Source organism: Rosa rugosa, chromosome 2, assembly GCF_958449725.1.
Source record: "Rosa rugosa chromosome 2, drRosRugo1.1, whole genome shotgun sequence".
Classification (NCBI taxonomy): Eukaryota; Viridiplantae; Streptophyta; class Magnoliopsida; order Rosales; family Rosaceae; genus Rosa; species Rosa rugosa.
Window position 1 is genome coordinate 50,638,677 of NC_084821.1, and position 24,195 is coordinate 50,662,871.

General features: G+C 41.4%; 1 protein-coding gene across 1 annotated transcript; it reads right to left on the reverse strand.

Annotated features, from left to right (window-relative positions):
* Positions 1 to 36: 36 nt before the first annotated feature.
* LOC133730930 (putative B3 domain-containing protein At5g66980) lies at positions 37 to 7,048 on the reverse strand. The gene is made up of 5 exons (XM_062158429.1): positions 6,980 to 7,048; positions 6,300 to 6,696; positions 6,093 to 6,229; positions 5,560 to 5,853; positions 37 to 342 (listed from the first exon to the last, which is right to left on the reverse strand). Exons 1-5 carry the CDS (start codon positions 7,046 to 7,048, stop codon positions 37 to 39), a joined length of 1,203 nt encoding a protein of 400 aa, XP_062014413.1.
* Between the last annotated feature and the right edge of the window lie 17,147 nt (positions 7,049 to 24,195).

Here is a 24,195-nt window from a genome sequence, read left to right on the forward strand (position 1 = left end):
TCTGAAACTTAAAAATGAGGGGGTCCTTAGTAAGCATTATGCTTTGAAGTTGGGAGCATCAAGTACCACAGAATGCCAATTCTTGAAGATATGAAGTTGCACTATGCTGTTCTTGACAAACTCAAAAAATGAGGTTGTTCCCATGCGATATATCTGGTTGGCTTTGCGACAATCTTTCCAACCTCTTCCCATGTGATAGCGATCGTAACTAGATCTGTACCCTTTGGATTCATACCTTTCTAGAGGAAGTTTAACGAGCCATGATCTCCCGGTGGGATCTTGAATCTTCTCAGTCTTCTTACTCGTAAGTCCTTTAACCATGACTAATTTGTTTGGAATCCTCTGCAATTTAAAACGTACTTTAAAGATCAGCATTTCATGCAACAGGGGAAGACTTTGTAATAGGTAAACCATTGGTTTGAAAAGTGAAGTACCACCCAATATCCTAAAGACTGATTGAAAATTACTTTAAAACATTTTTTTTTCTTATTTAAAACATGAATTCGCAGATTTGAACAAAATGGATCCCGTTGTCGATGTTTCTTTCACATCAACAATTGCCGGTCTCTTTCCATACTACAGTCACCTGTATTTACAGCGCCGAACTGATGAGAATGAGACACAATTATTAGAATAAAACAGTGAAAACATACAAAAATTTCCAATGCTGTAAATAAGTGATGAAGTAATTCTTAGTACAACTAAATTAACTTGCGACTTCGAACAAGGGATTGATTTTTTTTTTTCGTGTTTTAATTTCTTAGAGAACATTTTCTAGGCATTTCGCCTAGAAATAAAAATTGTATTGATATAACTGAGAGCACGAGCGACAATAGCCGTCTGAGAGCACGAGTCGATCTTCCATCCCTGTCTGGCGGCGTGCCTTCTCGTCGTCGTCGGACGGGCCTCGTCAGCCCTTGAGGGTCTGGAGTAAGCCGGATCTCTCGATCGACATCCTTGTCTGTATCGGGGGTCTTTGGTGGTAGTGTGCAGATTGGGGCAAGGGGAAATCACGGTGGCTGTCGAGATTTGGGCTGTTCATCGCTGGCCTCGTCAGCGGAGGGGATGGGCGGCGCGACTCCGGAGGCTGCTGGGTGGTGGAGGGCTTGTGGCGGCGCGACGTTGCACTGATCGATCTGGTTCGATCTGGATCGGATCTATTGGATTTGATCTGGTGAAAGGGCTGGTTGATAGTAGTGTGCATCCATGGCGCAAGGGTGTTTCCGGCATGCTGGTGGTGGCAGTCTGGAGTTTCCGGCGAGGCGGCGCTGGTGGTCATTTGCCGGCGGCGGCCGGTGGTGGATTGGGCCAGGCTTGGCTAGCAATGTGCAATTCTCTTGCTTCCTGTATTAAGGCTTGGGCTAGGGCTCCCTTTCTGGGCCCGGTCTGGGCTACCTATTTTATTTTTGTTGTTAGCTTTATTTGCAGCAGCTGTTTCATTATGTTGCGTCTTTGGCGTGCAATAAATCTCTACACTTGTTGTGTAGGACTAGTCGGGTCTTGTGCCTGTGTATGCACTCAATGTGCCTTGTCTGCTCTAGGTAGGTTTGTCTGCTCTAGGTAGGCGGCAGTTTTTTTGCTTTGTCAAATGGTCGCTACTGCCTAGTGGCAGGATGAGACTAAGTGTCGTCGGATTTATTTTTCGGCGGCAACATCAGAGGAAAGCTGGTAATTATGCTATGTTGTAATCGGGTTACATATCAAGTTATCTTTCCGCTATGTCACTGCTATGTTAAAGTAAATGGAGTAGCTAATTGTCCACTCTTTGCTAGTTGGTGCTTGTTAGAATACAAGTCTCCTGTAGAGATTTCTGATATTATTTCGGAAAAAACTCTAGATGCTTATTGTAATCAGAGGTTTAGGCTCAATGTCCCCCCTTGTATTCAACAGTTTCATTAATCAAGGCTTGAGGGCAGCCGCACCAGCCCTTTATTAAAAAAATAATAATAATAACTTGAGACTTCTTCTGTCAGAGATGGTGCTTTTGTTAATTTGCATTGTCTTTGTTGCAGTTTTCAGTTTCAAGGTCAATAATCTTTTCTTACACTCGAGCATGATTTCCTTTAATAGCAGAGGGATCAAACCGAACAAAAAGCAATGTTCTTTTTAGTCAAACCGAGCTGAATTACACAAAATCAGACCACAAAACATAGAAAGAGCGCAACAACAGAGCCGAAGCAATACGATTAGGCAATTCACCCCAAAAAACGTTACCTCCGAATTTCAATTTGGGGTCGATTTGTTCGGAGGTGCGAGCTAGGGCGTCTGTGTGTGAAGAGTACGAACTATGGCCAATGATCCAAAAAGAGAGAGAGAGAGAGTTGAGGGAGAAGACAGGAAGAGTGCGTCTGGCTTTATGTAATTTCTTCAAGGAAGGAAGGATAAAAATTGATATTTTGAAAGATTTTTAATCTACAGAGATCTCCGCTACAGTGAACACCGCGACTTCTGCTTCTAAAAGTAACGAATGTCTGACTTCTGCTTTTGCTCTGAAAAAGCCGTTGCTTTTAAGCAAAGCCGGTCATTTCATGCTTTACCAAACACCTGATGGCATGGTGCTTTGCTTATAAGCACAGGAGCATAAAAGCTCCCCAAACACACCAAATTCTCGCAACCAGTTCTATCATAGATTTTGACTTCGAATTTCGATTTACCATCATAACTGAAAACCAAAAAAATCCCCGACCTCTAAAAGTAGGGCTGGGCATTTTATCCCGAAAGCCCGCACCGGCCCGTACGGTCCGGGTCCAAATTTTTTTTTGTTAAACGGTTCGGGCCCAGGCCTTGGTATTCAAAAAACGGTTCGGGCCCAGACCTTGAAATTTACAAAGAAAAAAGCCTGTCAGGCCCGTATTGATTAACAAGAGCCATGTGTTTTCATATGATTGGCAGTAGTGAAGGGCTCAAAACCCTTTTCATATACTTGATCACAGTGAATCGAAGTTTCATACAACATCCATTTAGCTCCCAAATCAGAATCCGCGACTCAAATTCTTAATTCCCAATTCACAATTAGCCCTAAATCCTTAATTCCCAAAATCGAAGACGCCGACCGGAGAGGCTAAGATCATTGCCGACCAGAGAGAGTTTAGTCCGAGTTCGTCCGAGTCTCTGAGAGAGTTTAGTCCGAGTTCGTTCGAGTCTCAGAGAGAGTTTAGTCCGAGTTCGTCCGAGTCTGAGTTCGAAGGTGCCGACCGGGGGGACTAAGACCGTTGCCGACCGGAGAGAATTTAGTCCGAGTTCATCTTCATCTGAGTTCGCATCGTCTTCGACTCTTCGTCTTCGTCTTCACCGGAGAGAGTTCACATCGTATTCGTCTAATTTTGTCTTCATCTCAGATGGGTAAGTGACGATGTAAATTGAATTGCATCGTCTTCATCTCCATACTTCATCTCAGATGAGTTTGTCTTCGTTTTCAGTTCACATCTTCGTCTTCACGAAATTGATATAGAATTTTCAGTTCATTTGGGTGTTTCTGATATAATTTTTTCTTCTCCCTGTTAAGATCGTACCATGGCTGCTGATGGGAAGGTCGACTCCGACATGTGCTCGTCCTCCCAGACCACCAAAGAGCAAGAGGAAGGCTGGAAGAGGGCTGAGATCTAGAAAGAAAAAGAAAAAGAAAAGAAAAAAAAACACATGTATTTTGGGCCCAAAAGCCCGGAAACCCGGCCCAAAATGAAACGGGTCGGTCCCTATTGGATGTAAAACGGGCTTTGGGCCCGAATCGTAAAAATTGCTTCCTTCATAAATTAAGGAAGAGACCACAGATGAGGATTGGGCTTGGGCCCTGCCTGGGCTGGTTGTTTTTATTTATTTTAGCTGGTTAGTATTGTCACACTTTTGGCGTGTAATAACTAATAAGTCTCTACATATATCTTGTAGGGCTAGTCGGGCTAAATGCTTGTGTATGCACTCTAAGTGCTTTGTTTGGTCTAAAGAGGCGTCGATCCATTGTTAAATTGTCACAACTTCCTGGTGGCAGGGTGAAACCGAGTGTCGTTGGAATTACTTTCTGACAGCAACAGACTAGGAAAGCTGTGATTTTAGTAATTATCTTCGTTGTAATCGAGTTATCTTTCCGGTATGTCACCGTCATGTCAAAGCAAATGGAGTAGCCAGTAGTGCACTCTTTGCTAATTGGTGCTTGTTAGAATACATGTATTTTGTAGAGAATTTTGTCTCATGATATTATTTTGGGACGATCTCTAGATGCTTATTGTAATAAGGAGTTTAGGCTCAATGTCCCCATTTTGTTTTCGATAGTTTCATTAATCAAGACTTGAGGGCAGCCGCACCCTTTATTTAAAAAAATATAATTAAATACTTTTACAAATGTAAGATTAAGACTAATATGATGATCACATCTTGCCTTGAGAATCATCCGCTTTTCTCTTAAGAACAAGAAATACTAATTAGGCATATTGATTAGACCATTAATAGACGTGCATAAACTGTGAAGAGGGTATTATTCACTGTCAGCTCATGAAATTCTTGGGCATCAATCAGAATCTTATGTATTGATCAAATACGATCTTACTCAACCATATGACCTAAACAGAAAGAAGCAATGCAATCAAAGTCCAAAACATGATAGGATTTTACCACATGCTTAGAGAAGTCACCGAGCAGAACCTTGAAAAATGATTGTTTCTTTGGAAAACGCTTTATTGGCTTCCAACCCATATGAACCTTGTGTTAATTAACTTGAGGGAAAAAAAAAAGAAAAAAAAATCTAAACTTGCATGGACCTTCTGTTTATGCTTCAGAGCTTTAAAGGAGTGACTGCTCTTTCTACTTTTCTCAGTCTGATGCTTCCATCTGTATAACATGCACCTTAAAGTCAATAGTCAATAGTCAATAGTAAGCTTTCTCAATAGCATGCATGCATTCATTTGACCAGAACAAAAGAGCATAAAATATATTGTTTGGGAAATACAAATTAGTTAACAGGTTAGTTCAGCTTGTTTTGTGTATAGTGCGTGCATTAGGACTTTGGATATGTTATGTTTGAGAAACCGGAAACACAAAGCTAGCATTTTTTTTTTTTTCGGAAAGGAAACAAATTAAGCTATCTTTTGAGTACGTAGTTTGAAGAATTAACATAAGTTTCTAGCCAAACCAAAGGCAATCTCAAGACAGTCTTGACCAAACAGTGTGTAGTGAAGTTTGCTTCTTGAAATATATATTTAAATCACATCAACAACAACATAAGACCTTCAATACACACTGTTTGAGTCAACTTCAATAAACTCAGTCTCTCAGTTCAAGTCATCAGAATCACATAATAGTCAAGCTACTACAAAACGGTAGTAAACATTTCACTAGGGCTAAACAGTAATTAACACAGGAGCGGCTGCAGGAGACTGAAAAGTAACATTATATTGTACAAGAGGACCATATATTTACCCAAAATGAAGGAGGACTAGTCAAAATATCTTCAAGAAGATAGTAATGCCAATACAGAACGCCTAGCTTTAATTAGATCGAATCGACTCTCAAAATATGCATAGAGTCGCCAAGCTAGCTTTAGTTCTTGATGTTGGGGGCATCAAGTACCACAGAGTTAGGCCTATTATTGCCTCCTCTTGTTCCTAGACCTTTTCTAAAAATATGAAGTCCAATTACACTTTGTTTAACAAACTCAAAAACAACGGTGTCCCCAACTGCAATCTTGTTGGCTTTAGAACATTCTCCCCAACCTGTTGACATGGCCAAGCTGCAAGTCTTATTGTTCTCTTTAGACGTGAGACTCACAAGTTTAGCAGGCCACAATCTCCCAGTTGAGTCTTCAATTTCTATAGTCTTCTTACTCATAAGACCTTTGGTCACGGCTAGATCCTTTGGAATCGTCTGCATTTTGGAACATCAAGTACATCAAGAGAGCAAAAACTGACAAAAAATTAATCAATTCAAAGAAAAACATCTATAATGATTAGAAGACTGATTACATTTTCTTTTAAAGGGTAAGACAATTGATTCTCAGTCGACCGAGTCCCTCAATTTGAGTACGTCATCCAGAGGTATCCGATCGAATGCATGTCATAATGGGCTTCATTAACTGCTGATTAATCAATTAAGCAAGTACTCACCATCCTATATCGTGAACACCTTGTCTTCAAAGTTGCTTTAAAACATGAATACTCCGATTTGAAGATGATGGATCCAGTTGATGTTTCTTTATTACCATCCTCAACTCTCGGCGGCTTTCCAGACATATGATTATTTCCTATACATTGCCATATAGATGAGACACAATTTTAGAAGAAACAACTAAACAAGTAAAAATTGAGTACTACTTCTCTTGTCAGCATTTTCAGTATCGTCTCTGTTGTAGTATTCGGTTTTCAGGTCAACAATTTCATCTTTTACCCAAGCTAATTGGTAGCCTTCATTCGCCGAGGGAGCAGCAGGAAGGCCATTTCTCCTCTTGGCTACTTCAACATCTATCTCACAACAAGTTCTATCATATATTTTAACCTTAAACTTCGATTCACCATCATAACGGAAAACCAGAAAGTCCCCAAATTGTAGACGATGATCCTTCACAAAGCGATGCCAACCATGATTGTGGAAGAACAAGCCATTCTCTCTCCTTTCCAGTTCCACATCACATCGTTGTCCACTAGGGCCTCTAAGAACACATTTGCAAAGTGATGGTTGGATGTGGTTCTTGGTAAACTTGGGCGGTATACGCTACAAAAAGTATTCAACATACAAAATTTAGCTTCTATAACATGCATGCATCATAATACAACTTACAGAAAATAATCAAAATATATCGATCCAACACTTGAAATTTGAAACTAATTGAATCAAAGCAGTTGTTGTCAAATCAAAAATTAAGTATTCAAACACGCATGAACGATGAACAGGAGTATTACTAGCCCTCAACTGAGATGAACTGTAGTACTTCAATTATAGATTGACAGGCAGAAAATTAAGATCTTATACAGTTGTCAAAATGGGGTGGTGTTACCAGATGATTAGAGAAGTCACCAAGCAGGACCTTGAAAAAGGATTTTTTCTTAGTTGGCTTCCTACCCATTGCTACCTTCTGCTTAACTTGAATAATGTCCAAAGTCGAACCTTTGTAAGTTTAGGGGTAGGGGAAACAATGAACAGAATTCAGTGCTAGACTTTCTGCTTTTCTCAGTTAAATGCTTCCATCTGTGTTACATGCAGGAACTTACAAGTCCAGGTCAGCTTTTCTCTGAGAAAATGAAATCGTCTGACTTCATTTGACTAAAGCAAAGAGAACGTAATAAAGTCAGCTAGTTTGGGAATACAAATTCAGCTTGGTTTGTCTGCCATGTGGTGTAACATCCATTAATGAATTATAGAGTTAATGCTTAAGCCAGTTTGAGAAGAAAACCATAAATTCCAGTTTTGACCAAAAATATATATATGAATAAGTTTTTTTATAAATATATACACACACACATATTCTATCTAGAGCGGAGCTCTGCTTTGAAATTAGAGTGCGGATGAGTTTAGATCACTTTTCGGTCGCATATCCACATCTTGACCGTTCAGTTTTTAGATACTAATGTATAGATCATCTCTACAAATTTTCAGCTAAATTGATGATCATTAAGGCATTGATAACTGCCTTAAAGCTAAAACGGTTCAGGTTGGACAAATTCAGGTCGTCCATTGGTTTAAGCAAGTTAGATACATTAACGATCATCAATTTGGCTAAAAATTTGCAGAGATGATCTATACATTAATACCTAAAAACTAAACGGTCGAGATGTGGATATGCGACCGAAAAATGACCATAAACTCTAAATCCTCACTTTAATTTCGGAGCTCCGCTTTGGGTAGAATCTATATATATATATATATATATATATATAATAGTTATCCAGAGCGAGGCCTCGCTCTGAAATTAAAGAGCGATGTTAGAGTTTAGGGTAACTTTTCGGTCTCATTCCACATCTTGACCGTTCAGTTTTTAGGTACTAATGTATAGATCATCTCTGCAAATTTTTAGCAAAATTGATGATCGTTAATGTATCTAACTCGCTTAAATCAATGGACAAACTGAATCTGTCCAACCTGAAATGTACTAGCTTTAAGGCAGTTATCAATGCCTTAACGACCATCAATTTGGCAAAAATTTTGCAAAGATGATCTATACATTAGTACCTAAAAATTGAACTGTCGAGATGTGGATATGTGACCGAAAAGTGACCATAAACTCTAAAAGCGCACTTTAATTTTAGAGCGAGACCTAGAGAGGATTAGAAGCGGACGTCTGCAGTGCCGCAAAAGTGCGGACGTCCATGCTTCTGCCGTGATTAGGCTCCGACTGCGGCGCGGCTCTTGCCGGACGGAGACTAGAAGTCGATCTTAAGCTTCAGAAGAATCTGGAACTTTTTGTTCTTGTATATCTTCAACTTGAACTGTAATAGTTTCTGGTTTCTCTTTTGAAGTGTTATCATGTTCTTTTCCTTGTACCTTGTCTTCTATAAATATTACATCTCTGCTGATTATCACCTTGTGGGTAGTGGAATCCCACATGCGGTACCCCTTAACTCCATCAATATACCCTAAGAAAATGCATTTTCTAGATTTTGAATCCAGTTTTTATGTTTCTTGGCATTGTACATAACATATACAGGACTTCCAAATGTATGTAAGCGAGAATAATCAGCTGGCTTACTAGTCCACTTCTCCATCAGTGTCTTTAGATCAATTGTGGTTGATGGTGATTTATTGATCACAAAACAGGCGGTCTTTACTGCTTCTGCCCAAAATGACTTGGCCATCCCCGCAATTCTCAACATCGCTCTTGTACGTTCTAACAAGATTCTGTTCATCCGCTCTGCTACTCCATTTTGTTGTGGAGTGTATGCCACTGTGAACTGCCTCTTGATATCTTCTTTTTGACAGAAGTTGTTTGGCTCCAATTTTGCTGCAGCTGGTCAACAGTCTCTTTTCTTGCGCGGGCGTGCCAGCACCGTTCGGGTGCGGTCGTCGGGGGTGTCCCTTGACCTGACTTCTTTCAAGCGATTGTAGACGAGGAGAGCACCAACCTCGTCGCGGGATTCTTTGTGCCTCGTGATGAGGACTTTGTTGAAGTTTCTTCTTGTTAACACAATCGATACTCAATATTGTAGATCGAGCAGAGCGACAATCACCGGGAAATGTTGAGATCTTGCTAAAGCGTGACTTTAGCTTGGCTGGGTTGCTAGGGCGTTACCCTTGCTTGGCTGGTTCTGTAACCGTTGTGGTCGCGGCACTACCGTCGGCTCCCGAGGAGACTAGGACCGAAGCACGTTGACAGAGGGTTTGGTGGCACTAAAAGTCGGCTTCTGAGAAGACTAGGACTAGGAGTGTGATCACCGGTAAGAGAAAGAGAAAGAGAGGGAGAGGAGTTGCTCTTAGAGAGGTTTGCTCTAGGGAGAACTTAGATCATCTTAGAGATGTTGTTGTTGAATGTGAATGTGTCTTAGAATGAGAGGAGAAGGTGTTTATATAGGGAAGAAAAAGAAGAGTGAAATGATGAGTGGAAGAAAAATAATGAAAGTAGATCTAAGTTCACTTGTAAAATATGGAAAAGATAGAGAAAAGATGAAATGAAAGCAAAGCATGAAGGTGCAGCAACATGGAAGTGGTGATGATCTATTAAAGAGATTGTAGAAGAAAAATATATCCAAGGAAAAAGAGAAAAGCATCTAGCTTTCTTCATGTGGGTAGGAAACATGAACATGTGAATATTGAGCTGGTTTTAGGTCAGTTTCTGCCCCTTTATTCCTTCAATTATTTCTCCAACAAGACTTCATTATATGCCTTCGACTTCTTCATATGAAATGTTCCACTATGAGTGTAGATCATCCTGACAAATTTTCAGAGCTTTATTCCATGCGGTTGGGCTGGAAATGCTGCTGGACCTCTTACAGGTCCAGTTTTCCAGTTTTGCTTCTGTAGAAAATTGGACTGATTGTTTGAAGGCCTTCCACTCAAAAACATCTCTGGCACTCTTCATAAGAAATGATCCTTGGGCTGTCTAGAATGGATCTGCAGAGTTTCAGCTCATTTCAGGTTCATTTGGTCAGTCTTCCGCCCCTCCTTCCTTGTTTAGCTCGGTTTCTCCTAGCCGAAGTAGGAAAATGTGCTAAAGTTGACTTTTCATGTTTCCATGCTTCCATGCTTTCATAGTAGGCTTTATTTAGCCTCTAAATATATATTTCGAACTTGTCGACAATATATAGCTTGAGCCACTGACATTGGCTCAATTTCTCCAACACATGCCTTGTCAGGCCAAAATGTTCATTTTGGGTCCAAACATTGCCCCCCAGACCTCGAAGTCAAAAGGTCTTCGTCTTGACTGAAGAGGTCTTGAATCAGCACTGCTCTTATAATGTCATTGCTCCAAAGCCACTTGTATTGGCTTGACTAAAATTACTTGAACAGTAGCCTCTCTCCCTCTTAATTATACATAGTGAGCATACATATATTAATCGCCAGTCTTCCTTCGCAAACCATCCTTTGCGAGGCCATGTAATTAAAACCACTTCGCTGCCAACAATTCGCAACCCAGCTTTCGCCACAATTATTGGCAAAAATATTGATTTGACCTCCTCCACTGCTAATACCATACTAGGCATATTAAATGCCTCTTGTATATGTGCCCAAACCAATACCAATGGCCTCTTAAGTATATTAGCAAGTTCCAGCCGCTATTAGGCAAGAACACAATTTTTTGCATCCTCCGCGACGCACAAATTTGAAACTCTTTTTGTATTTTTGTATATATATATATATATATATATATATATATATATATATATATATATATATATATATATATATATTTTTTAATAAGACATTGTGAATCAAGGTTTAGACATGCGGCCCAATTATAGTCGTCTAGACACAAATTTTCTTTCAAATCCTTTGGGCAACCTTACTGAAATGGCCAGATGGGGGAGGGCGAACAAGAGAGGCAGAATCCATTTTGGCATGAGCTACTCCCACATAGTGGTTTAGGCCCATTTGCATGCACTTTTGGATTCAAGAACCTGTCATGAACGTTGTCCCCTTTCTAGACACCATTTCACATAGGCTATACTTACTAAGATGAGAAAGGTCATAAGTGTGAAGACAGTTCAACAAGTGTTAATAAAAGCCGCCCTTAACCTTAAGGGACCTGAACTAGGCACCAATAAGGAGTTTAGGCCAATATTAACAAAAGAGACTTCACCTATTCCGTTATGATTCACAACCCCTTTACCAAATTCAACCTTTTTTTTTTTTTTTTTTAATGAAAAGAAAACGAAAAAGTAACAGAAAAATAAAAGCAAAGAAAGAAAGAAGCTAGCAACACCATGTTTGGCTAACCTCTAGAAAACCACGGGGGAGGCCATCTATGCTTCATTCCAAGCTCCGATGTATCAAAATTTGTAGGGTAAAAATCCCTCCTGTGAGAGCTTGTAGGAAAAGAACAAAGATACTTCTCATCGAAAACTTGGGAAAAATTTGGCTCATAGGAGGAGTAATCTTGCCCCCCAAGTATCTTTGTTGGTTGGCGAAACATGATCTTCAATTGCACCTTTGGCGATGAAGATGTTCCAAGATCGGCTTTGTTGCCAACTACCATGTCATAGAACATGGTGTCTTCAGGATTAGCCACAGATTGGCCATTATAGACGACCACTTGCTGGTCTGAATTCTCCACATCAAGAGCTTCACTTGTTGGATAATTATAAACAAGAGTTAACTTGTATTGATGATACTCAAATTTACAGTTGCGAATGACAACTTGGCCACTAGAATAATTGTTCTGGCCATTCATGCAACGTGGGTTATAGATGTGCCCTCCACATATATCAAAGCCACCGCTTGGCTTTGAAGAATATATGAAGAACTTCAAGTTGAATTGATTAATAAAGCCACAAATTGGCTTCTGTAGACCACAACTTAATTGATAATTAAGTTGGCTCTGATTTTGATCACCTTCACCAAGACGTCCAGTAGCAGAGTCACAATTAAAATGATCATGAACTTGCTTCTTTTGATCAAAGGGATGATCATGGGCCATATCTTGCCCCCCATGCATCTGATCAGTGGCCACGTATTTGGCTTGATCAGTGGAGAAATCACATATTTGTTCAGAGACAATTTTCTTGTCAGAAGAACAATCTTGTGGACCATCTTCTCCATAAGCAGCCTCTATGTAAGGCTGTGATTCAACAATGGGCAAGCTACTTTCTTCTTCTGCGATGGGCTGGTCGAGAGGAAGGTTTTTGCTTTTAAATTGATCGCCTCTTATAGGCAATTCAATTTTGGTAACACCATCTTCGCGCGCCGCTTCTTGACTTTTCAAGGAGCTCTCTTGCTTTGTGTTGATGGCGTCAACCTCCCCATGTTGCGAATCCACATGAGTTGCAGTCAGATTGGCGTCATTCTTGTGCATGGTCGCGGACTCCGATGAGGTCTGTTTGTGCTGGGTCGCGACGACATTCATCGACTGCTGGTGGTTTTCTTGGGCTGGTTGGGTCACGTCGGCCAGCTGCTCCCAAGTCTGCCACGGCCCTTGTTGGGCCGATTGAAAAAGTTCATCCATCCTCTTCTGCTGTGCCGCCAGGACCTTTTTCAAATTCGCATAATACGAAGTAGTGTTCTGTTGAAAGATAGCAAGTCGCTCCTCTATGCTCGCATTCTCCGGGACAGGTATGCGCACGAAGACAGGCATGATTTCAGGAATTTCTTTTGGTAAAGATTTTCCTCTTGTCCCACTGGGCGTGCCAAAATGTTTGTTTTGAAGCCCGGTGGTTGAATGTCTTCAAGAAAAAAGAAAAAAAAAATTCTAACCTTGTCCCACTGGGCGTGCCAAAATGTTTGTTTTGAAGCCCGGTGGTTGAATGTGCTTTAAGAGAAAAAACTTCTAATGTAGTCCCACCGGGTGTGCCAAAATGTTTGTTTTGAAGGCCGGTGGTTGAATGTGCTTCAAGAAAAAAAATTCTGATGTAGTCCCACTGGGCGTGCCAAAATGTTTGTTTTGAAGCCCGGTGGTTGAATGTCTTCAAGAAAAGAAAAAAAAATTCTAACCTTGTCCCACTGGGCGTGCCAAAATGTTTGTTTTGAAGCCCGGTGGTTGAATGTGCTTCAAGAGAAAAACTTCTACAGTAGGTCCCACCGGGTGTGCCAAAATGTTTGTTTTGAAGCCCGGTGGTTGAATGTCTTTAAGAAAAGAAAAAAAATTCTAACCTTGTCCCACTGGGCGTGCCAAAATGTTTGTTTTGAAGCCCGGTGGTTGAATGTGCTTCAAGAGAAAAAACTTCTAATGTGGTCCCACTGGGCGTGCCAAAATGTTTGGCTCCAATTTTGCTGCAGCTGGTCAACAGTCTCTTTTCTTGCGCGGGCGTGCCAGCACCGTTCGGGTGCGGTCGTCGGGGGTGTCCCTTGACCTGACTTCTTTCAAGCGATTGTAGACTAGGAGAGCACCAACCTCGTCGCGGGATTCTTTGTGCCTCGTGGTGAGGACTTTGTTGAAGTTTCTTCTTGTTAACACAATCGATACTCAATATTGTAGATCGAGCAGAGCGACAATCACCGGGAAATGTTGAGATCTTGCTAAAGCGTGACTTTAGCTTGGCTGGGTTGCTAGGGCGTTACCCTTGCTTGGCTGGTTCTGTAACCGTTGTGGTCGCGGCACTACCGTCGGCTCCCGAGGAGACTAGAACCGAAGCACGTTGACAGAGGGTTTGGTGGCACTGAAAGTCGGCTTCTGAGAAGACTAGGACTAGGAGTGTGATCACCGGTAAGAGAAAGAGAAAGAGAGGGAGAGGAGTTGCTCTTAGAGAGGTTTGCTCTAGAGAGAACTTAGATCATCTTAGAGATGTTGTTGTTGAATGTGAATGTGTCTTAGAATGAGAGGAGAAGGTGTTTATATAGGGAAGAAAAAGAAGAGTGAAATGATGAGTGGAAGAAAAATAATGAAAGTAGATCTAAGTTCACTTGTAAAATATGAAAAAGATAGAGAAAAGATGAAATGAAAGCAAAGCATGAAGGTGCAGCAACATGGAAGTGGTGATGATCTATTAAAGAGATTGTAGAAGAAAAATATATCCAAGGAAAAAGAGAAAAGCATCTAGCTTTCTTCATGTGGGTAGGAAACATGAACATGTGAATATTGAGCTGGTTTTAGGTCAGTTTCTGCCCCTTTATTCCTTCAATTATTTCTCCAACAAGACTTCATTATATGCCTTCGACTTCTTCATATGAAATGTTTCACTATGAGTGTAGATCATCCTGACAAATTTTCAGAGCTTTATTCCATGCGGTTGGGCTGGAAATGCTGCTGGACCTCTTACAGGTCCAGTTTTCCAGTTTTGCTTCTGTAGAAAATTGGACTGATTGTTTGAAGGCCTTCCACTCAAAAAAATCTCTGGAACTCTTCATAAGAAATGATCCTTGGGATGTCTAGAATGGATATGCAGAGTTTCAGCTCATTTCAAGTTCATTTGGTCAGTCTGCCGCCCCTCCTTCCTTGTTTAGCTCGGTTTCTCCTAGCCGAAGTAGGAAAATGTGCTAAAGTTGACTTTTCATGTTTCCATGCTTCCATGCTTTCATAGTAGGCTTTATTTAGCCTCTAAATATATATTTCGAACTTGTCGACAATATATAGTTTGAGCCACTGACATTGGCTCAATTTCTCCAACACATGCCTTGTCAGGCCAAAATGTTCATTTTGGGTCCAAACAGAAGTTATCAGATTTATTACAGTTATATTCTCCTCCATTATCCATCCTTAAACACTTGATCTTCTTTTCAAATTCAAGCTCCACAAGCGCTTTGAATATTTTGAAAACTGGGAACACGTTCGCCTTCCTCTTGATTGGATATACCCAACATCTCCTGGAGTAATCATCAATAAAAGACACAAAGTATCTTGCACCTCTTAGGGATAGAAGTGGTGCTTGCCAAACATCGGAATGGATCAGTTCTAAGATAGGTTTGCTTTTAGCAATAGATCTGTTGAACTTTAATCTGTGCTGCTTACCAGTAACACAATGATCACAAAAGGGTAATGAAACCTTTTTGAGCCCTAGAAGAACCTTTTGTTCAGTGAGAATCTTCAAACCCCGTTTCGACATGTGGCCAAGCTTACGGTGCCACATAATCGTTGATTCTTCTAAAGAACTTATTGACGCAATAGACACTTCTCCTTCTTGTTGTGTTTCTCCTTTAAGCATGTACAGATTTGCAGCTACTTTTCCGCTTTCATCACCACAAGCACACCTTTAACTATTTTCATGATCCCATGTTGACCATAGATTTTGTACCCACCACTATCTAATTGTCCCAAAGACAATAGATTTTTCTTCAGGCCTTTCACATGCCATACCTCCTGAATAGTGGGAACTGTATCATCATACATCTTCACTTTGATGGTACCAATACCAGCAATCTCATAGGGATAATCATCTCTCATGAACACATATCCTCTTGAGATAGGTTCATATTGGTGGAACCATTCTCTCCGGGGGCTCATATGCCATGTTGCTCTTGAGTCCATAAGCCAGGTATCATTAAATTTTCTCCTGCCTTCAGTAACTATTGTTGCCTCGCTGTATAAAATTTCACCATCATCTGAGGTGCTTGCTACACAAACCTGAGCTTTTGACGACTCAGGACCTTTTCCTTTGGTTTCTTCTTTCTTCTTGAGATGCCAACACTCCAGTTTATAGTGCCCTTTCTTGCCACAGTGATGACACTTGACATTCGTCTTACTTCTGGATTTTGGTCGATCTACTCTGATTTTGACTCCCACTGGGGCCACGTTCTATTGATCTCCCTTTCGTTATCATCAAAGCTTCGGCGTGCTGTGAGCCTTCAAATCTATCTTCTTTACTCTTGCACCGACTTTCTTCTTCAAGAACCGCAACTGCAATATCATCGAAGACTAGTATTTCTAAATTGTTGGTTAAGTTGATGATGAGTTGATACGAATCAGGTAGACTTTGAAGTAGAATTTTAGCACGTTCACTCGTCTCTATGTTATGCCCCATTGCTGTGAGCTGTGAAAATAAGGTGTTGAGGGTGTTGATGTGGTTTGTCATCATAGTCGACTCCATCATTTGAAGGGTGTAAATCTTTCTCTTCAAGAAGATTTTGTTGTGTAGTGATTTGGCCTCGTACAATTTTGTTAGTGTATCTCATATCTCTTTTGCCGTCTTCTTCTTTGCCACACTTGACAATACTTCATTGGCTAGTGCTAGGTGCAGATTAGCAATAGCATTGCCATCCTTCTTGTTCCACTTGCCATCGTCAGTGATCTCCTCAGGCCTATCTCCAATTGCTGCCAAGCAGTTATCTTTTCTCAAAAATGCTTTAATTCTCATTTTCCACAATGAGAAATTGTTCCCATTGAACTTTTCTATTTCGTACTTCGTCGCCATTGTTGAAGATGTCTCCTTTCCACTAATTGGATCTGACTGTAGCACAAAAACCGGCTATAAATCCGGCGCTCTGATATGTTGTGGTATGGGGCACCTAATTTCAATTGAAGTAGAAACTATGAAAATGAGTGGAGCACAAGATGATAGGCAAATTGTAGAAGGATTTTACTATAGCAAAAGGATACAACAATTTCTATTCTGCAATAAGGAGAGCACAATTGACAATACCCTCTCTCTTATAACAGGAGGAAATACACTCTAACAAAGGAAAGACAATTGAGTTTTAGGAGAAATCTCTATTTTCTCTCTAAACTCCTCTCTCTCTTTCTCTGTTTTCACTCACAACATGGAATCACCACTCTATAACATAGGTCCTCTATTTATACTAGATAGAGGCGGTTACAACTAGCTTCTTAAAGCCTAAGAATCTTAGCTATAGGTGAGTTGTAATTGCAGCATTACAACTATCATATGCTGGAAAAATAGCCACCATTTTTGACTTCTCAAGAACTTACGCAAGAAGTAAGAGGCAAAAGTGGTTTTACCGCCACACCATCTTCATCAAACGCCTGATCAGTGATCGAGCCTAAAACTATAGAGTGGTCTAGCCTTAATTCTTGATGTTGGGGGCATCAATTACCATAGAAGGCCGGCCTATTACCTTCTTCCCAGGCCTTTTCTGAAAATATGAAGTCGCATCACACCTTGCTTGACAAACTCAAAAATGACAGTGTCCCCAACAGAAATCTTGTTAGCTTTACAACATTCACTCCAACCAGTTGACATGTCCAAGCGATCATTACTCCAACGGTACTGTTGTTTACATGTAACTGTCACAAGTTTAGTAGGCCATGATCTGCCAGTTGGGTCTTGAATTTCTACAGTCTTCTTATGCATAAGACCTTCAGTTATGGCTACTTCCTTTGGAATTGCCTGCGATTTGGACCATCAAGTATATCAAGAGGACGAAACTGAGCAAAATCTAAGATAATCATATATATATATATTTCACATGAATAAATCCAAAACTTGTACTCAATTGCCTAGACTAAAACGAAGTTTAATGTACTTACAGTTCACTCCCTATTACGTTTTATATTCTTCAGGCATCCATAGGTATTGGAAATATGTCATTTACATATTCCTCGGCCGGTGAAGTAAGAAAAGAATTTCAAACATAATTGGTTTAACTCTAAGAAAGTAAGTAATTATGGGTAGCCAAGTCATCCTTACCACCACATATTGTTGAGCCTTTCTCTTCAAAGTTAGTTTCAAATATGAATTCTCCGATTTGAACAAGATGGATCCATTTGATGTTTGATTCACACCCTCACATCTAATCCCCTTCCCTGGCATGACATAATTTCCTATGAAGTGCCAAATACATTAGACATAATTTAAGAAGAAAAGAGCAAATTAACAAGCCAAAACGTATTTAGTACAACTTGGTGACTTACGACTTCTTCTGCCATCAATGCTGGTTTTCTTTCCAGCTTTTTTGTTGTAGTTTTCGGTTTCAAGGTTACTAATTTGAGCTGAGTTTCTTTCATTCGCCGCAGGACGTCCCCTTCTCCTCTTGGGTACTTCAACATCTTTCTCACAACAAGTTCTATCATATAATGTAACCTCAAAATTTGATTCACCGTCGTAACGGAAAACCAAAAAGTCCCCAACTTGTAAAAGGTGATCCTTCACAAAAGTCTGCCAACCATCATTGAGGAAGAACAAGCCATTCTCTGTTCTTTCCAGTTCCACATTCCAGCATTTTCCACTAGGGCCTCTAAGACCACATTTTCCAAGTGATGGTCGAATGTGGTTCTTGGAAAACTTAGGTGGTATCCTCTATAACATTGTTCAATAATGTACAGATTTTTTTTTTTGATCAAATAAGAACTTCATTAATAATGAATTGCTTACACCGAGTTTTAGGATACATCTCTTACCCAAAAATGGCCTCTAGACTTCCCACTAGAACTCTAAATACTGACTCTAAACTTGCACTACAACTGTATGACAAGACAAAAAGCGCAGGAGCAGTGAGCCCTTGACATCTCACCTCTCGTCCAGCCAGTAAGAACTCTAAAACTAGACAACTCACTTGTGTCGACACTAAACTCACCCACCAGAGTTCTCCTGACCAGCTTTTGATCGACCAAGCCAACACTCATTGTGACCTAAACTCAACCAAAAGGATTGCCGGACTTACAGACCTGGGACTAAAGAAAACCCAACACCATCACCACCATATTGTCGACACCATCCATCCACCACTGCTCCAAAACGCCATCGCCTCTGACCCGATCCCAGATAGGAAGGACCCACTAGAAGGCCAAGGATGATTGTTGCCATCGCTGCTGACCCAACTCCAGAACTGGAACGATCCCCGAGACCGCGACAGAGAAGATCGTCTTTGCCACACCTTTAGTAGTGTCTTATTACCAACAATAAAATAAAACCAGACCCGAAAACACTACTAACAGCCAAGCCCGCCACCATAGCAAACCCGATCCACCATCGCACCACCACCAGCGGCGCCCCATCCACCACGATACCCACCTAACAACCAATCAAACAAAAAGCAGCCCAATACCTGAATCCAGGCCCAAGACCAAGCCCAGACCCCATACGGACTGCTCCAGCCCATTAGCAAAACCTGCTCTGCCCTTTCGTCCCTACCATCGTTCCACCACGACCGCAGCGCCTCCACCGGTGTACCACTACACCCGACATAAGCGAGGAGGAGGTTCTGTCACTGCCCACCCCCGCCATCAGACCCCGACTACCATCAACCAGGCATCGTCGGCCAAGCCCCGACAAAATACAAGCCCCACCCCCTCCACCACCTCGCACCAGCCTCATCACGGCCGCCTCCAACGATAGATCGCCCATCGCGCATCCCAGATCTGATCCATGAAGAACCAGATCTGATCCGAACTACCCCGCGCCGCCACGGATTCGAGGCCTCCAGTCAATCTCCGATATCGCGCCGATCCAACTCGTTCCAATCCACTCCGCATCGATCCAAACCCCATTGATCGAAGCCAACAACCCCCCACCGATCCACGCCGTCGACAAGCACCGCAAGTCCAGAACCAAACTCCGACTCCCAACTCGGCCTTCCTCTTCCAAATAGCCACCTCGAACACACCAGACTCACACAGAGTGGACAAAACCCGTCCGACGATGGCGCAAGGCTCGCCACCGGACAGGGACGGGAACGCTCACTTTTTCTCTCTCTAGGGTTTTTTTTATAATGTACAGATTTTAGATTGTCTAACATGCTTTATAATATATATATATATATATATATATATATATATATATATATATATATATACAGATCCTATCCAGAGCGGAGCTCCGCTTTGAAATTAACGGTGTGAAGTTCGAGTTTTGGGTCACTTTTCGGTCGCACATCCACATCTCGACCGTTCATTTTTTAGGTACTAGTGTATAGATCATCTCTGCAAATTTTCAGCCAAAATGATGATCGTTAAGGCATTGGTAACTTCCTTAAAGCTAGTACGGTTCATGTTGACAGATTCAGTCCATCCATTGGTTTAAGTGAGTTAGATACCTTAACGATAATCAATTTGACTGAAAATTTGCAGAGATGATCTACACAGTAGTACCTAAAAACTGAACGGTCGAGATGTGGATATGCGACCGAAAAGTGACCCAAAACTCGAACTTCACACGTTAATTTCAAAGCGGAGCTCCGCTCTGGATAAAATCTGTATATATATATATATATATATATATATATATATATATATATATATATATATATATTTATATATCAAAGTACAAGATTTAACACTTGCAATTCATTTTTTTAAAACACGTATTTTAGTTTTTTTTTTTTTAATAAATAGAGGATTAGGTGATTTTATTTCCCATTACTTGTTGGTGGAAGATCAATAAACTTTCCACAAACATATATACTTCTAAGAACAAACCAAACCCCAGTTTCTCTGAAAAACTAGCGGATTACATCCAAACATGCATTAACCTTGAACACGGTATTTAATCTTCAATACATAGACGTACTTATAGATCGACATAACTAGGAGCAAATACTTTCAAATTAAGTTGGAAACAATTGAATCAAATCTTTGGAAACACCTCTCAAATGTCAGTGAAACTAATAGAGTTTTTACTTTTTCTTCGACTTATCACCACAATTTTGCAGATATACTTATTAAGAACAACAAATCAAACATGTATACATGAATATTGATTGATTTAACTTACAGATCAACATGCAGAGAAAACTAAGAATACTATGCAAATAAAAAATAAAAAAGCAGGATCGATGTTAATTTATTACCAGATGCTTAGAAAAGTCACCAAATGTTGTAGGGAATTACTGTAGTTTAGGATTGATTCTAGACCTAACTCTAAAAACTCTCTCTCTCTCTCTCTCTCTCTCTCTCTCTCTCTCTCTCTCTCTCTCTCTCTCTCTCTCTCTCTCTCGCGTTCCATCCCTGTCCGGCGGCGAGCCCTGGCGCCGTCGTCGGACGGGCTTTAGTTGACTGAGTGTGGGTCGAGGTAGCAGTTGCTGCAATGGGGAAGGAGGAGATCACAGTAGTTCTCAGGCTTGGTTTCACCATTCGATGGTTTCAGCGGCGGACTAGTTCGGTGTTGGGGGATCGGAGGTCTGACGGTGACATGCTTGTGGTGGCGTGTTGTCGTACCGTTCGGAGGTTGGTCGGTGGTGGCATGGCTTGGAGGTACAGCTTTCTGCCAATCGGATCAATCCGTTCTGGGTTGGAACCCTTGGATCCGGCCTGGGATTGGGTTCGTCTGCTTGGGGCGGTGATTATTCATGGTTCGTCGGGAAAGGCAGTGGGTTCAAGTCGGCGGTCCTGCGAATGCGGTGTGGTGCGGTGGTCTGGCGACGGAGGCTGGGGCGGGGATGCGAGGCATGGCAGGCTTCTTGGGGTCGTCCTCTCTCCTGGGTCAAAGCTCGGGTTTGGTCCATCTTTTTGGGCCAGGACTGGGCTCTCTAGTTTTTTGATCCAGTTTTAATTTAGGGTTTGTTTTTTGGTTTGTTTGTTAGTTTAGGGTTTGGTTTTATTTTATTGTCGGTAATATGTCGCTACTAAAGGTGTGGCAGAGACAATCTTCTTTTCGCAGTCTTGGGGGTCGTTCCTGTTCTGGAGTTGGGTTAGCAGCGGTGGCGAAAAGTCTGGCATAGACAATCATCCTTGGCCTTCTAGTGGGTCCTTCCTGTCTGGTGGATGGATGGTGTTGATAATAGGGAGGTGATGGTGTTGGTGTTTTAGTCCCAGGTTTGAATGTCCGGCAATCCTTTTGGTCAAGTTTAGGTCACAACGAGTGTTGGCTTGGTCGATCAAAAGCTGGTTAGGAGGACTCTGGTTGGTGAGTTAGTGTCGACACAAGTGAGTTTTCTAGTTTTAGAGTTCTTACTAGCTGGACGAGAGATGAGATGTCAAGGATTTACTGCTCCTGCCCTTGTTGTCTTTGTCATACAGTTGTAGTGCAAGTTTAGAGTCTGTATATAGGTTTCCAGTGGGATGTCTAGTGGCCATTTCTGAGTCAGAGATGTCGCCAAAAACTCGTTGTAAGCAGTTCATTATTAATGAAGTTCTTATTTGATAAAAAAAAAAAAAGTGTTGTAGGGAATTGTGTGTTTATTATTGATAATAGGAGCCCTTTATATATGGAGTTACAAAGTACACAAAAGGTAATAGAATCCGAATACATTGAATACCTAGAACCTTCTCCTATTACACCTCTAAACCTTAGTTTGTAGAGGCACACATTATGTCGACATCCTTCAACACTCCCCCTTGTGCCGCTCAAACTTGGTGATGACGCTTTGATTGTTGCCTCACTAAAAACCTTGCCAGGTAACAAAAACCCTGTGGGATAAAAATAACCCTGGTCGAAGGACAAAAAGAGCACAACACGTCATTCACTCTTCGAGATCGAACATGTAGACATCATACCTCCCCCTGATGTCAATATCTCCCCCTGATTGCTACAATCATGGGAGTTCGGATAACTTTCTTAATCCGATGCTCTTCACATGTTTCTTGAAGGTGGATTTAGGTAACGACTTAGTAAATAAGTCCGCTACATTATCCTCAGATCGGATTTGGTTCACTTCAATATTTAGAAGTGCCTGTTGTTGCTGATTGTAAAAGAACTTAGGCGATATATGATTGGTATTGTCGCCCTTGATGAAACCTAATTTCATTCGTTCAATACAAGCTGCATTATCTTCATAAATGCATGTAGGTTCATATGTGGTAGACTTCAAACCACAAGTTCCTCGAATGTGTCTAACTATAGACCTTAGCCATATGCATTCTTGCACGGCTTCATGTAGAGCAATGATCTCTGCATGATTTGAGGAAGTAGCAACAAAGGTCTGCTTTGTAGACCTCCAAGATATCGCAGTGCTTCCCATGGTAAAGACATAACCCGTTTGGGAGCGACCTTTGTGAGGGTCAGAGAGATACCCTACATCAGCAAAATCCATCAAAACATCATCATCGTTTTGATGTAAGGGAGGAGGATGGGTGGCCGGCGGCTTTGCCGATCACGGCGTCTTGGACGGTGCCACTTGGGCTAATGAGATCCGTTCTCATTCTTCCGTCATTCTTTTCTCTCTGCAGGGATAGAACAAGCCCATATCTATCGTACATTTTAAGTAACGAAAGATTGTCTTTATACCAGTCCAATGGCGTTGCGTTGGCGCAGAGCTACATCTAGCCAACAAGTTCATAAAAAATGAGGTGTCCGGTCTTGTATTGTGTTAAGTACAATAATGCGCCTATTGCACTTAGGTAAGACACTTCTGCCAATTAATACGTCTTTGTCATCATCCCTGGGATGAAACATATCGCTCTTAGGGTCAAGACTACGGACGACCATGGGAGTGCATCTTTGACTTTATCAAAATGCAAAGCATTTATTGACACGGTATACAAGTTCTAAATCTAGACAAAACCGTGTTCTCCCAAGGTCCTTCATCTCAAACTCGGATTTCAGGTGTTCAGCGGTTTCCCTTAACTCTCAAGGGTTCCAATTATGTTTATCAACATAAACCGTGACAATTGCAAATCCAGAACTTGTCATGAAAACGCAGGGAAAGTGAATTACTTTTGGTTCCAAAAGCCTACCTGGTTTTGGGTTACAGCTTCGCCCATTCCAGAGTCCATAAGGAAAACGAGCCCTTATAAGATTCGGGTAGCAGAGACTGATTAGGAATCTTCAATCAATAATCCTTCTACAGCAAGGAACAGTAGAAGCCCTAGTATAAATACCATGTTTCAAGGGACGTTGACTAATCGCACAGATTATCAAAGTCTCTCCGGAGCAAACCTACCCTCAACGTCAGTTGAACCAGCGAAGCAAGGGTAACGCCCTCGCAACCCAGCAAAGCTAAAGTCACGCTTTAGCAAAACCCGTGCTTTCTCCTACTTCCCAGTGATTGCTCTGCTTAACCTACAACGATAAGTATCGATTCGGTGAACGCAAGAGATCGATCACACCACAAGTCCTTATCCATAAGGCGAAAGTCCTTTTCCAAAAGGCAGAGAAAAGAATCTAGTGACGAGGTTGGTCCTCTCATCGTCCACAGTGTTTGGTTAAGAATCTGGTGACGAGTTTGGTGCTCTCCTCGTCCACAGTGTTTGGTTAAGAATCTGGTGACGAGGTTGGTGCTGCACCTATTGGTTGGTGCTTCTTTCCCTGATCATAGCACGCATGTAGCATGCTTGTATGATTATGGATTTTGGCAAAGCCTGTA

Excerpts from the sequence above, each read along its gene's own strand:
- LOC133730930 (XM_062158429.1), bottom strand. The coding sequence starts at position 7,048 with ATGGGTAGGAAGCCAACTAAGAAAAAATCCTTTTTCAAGGTCCTGCTT. Across the intron at positions 6,230-6,299 it reads TGAAAATGCTGACAAGAGAA|GAAATAATCATATGTCTGGA; the intron begins GTAGTACTCAAT and ends GGCAATGTATAG. Across the intron at positions 343-5,559 it reads ATAATAGGCCTAACTCTGTG|AGGATTCCAAACAAATTAGT; the intron begins GTACTTGATGCC and ends TTTAAATTGCAG.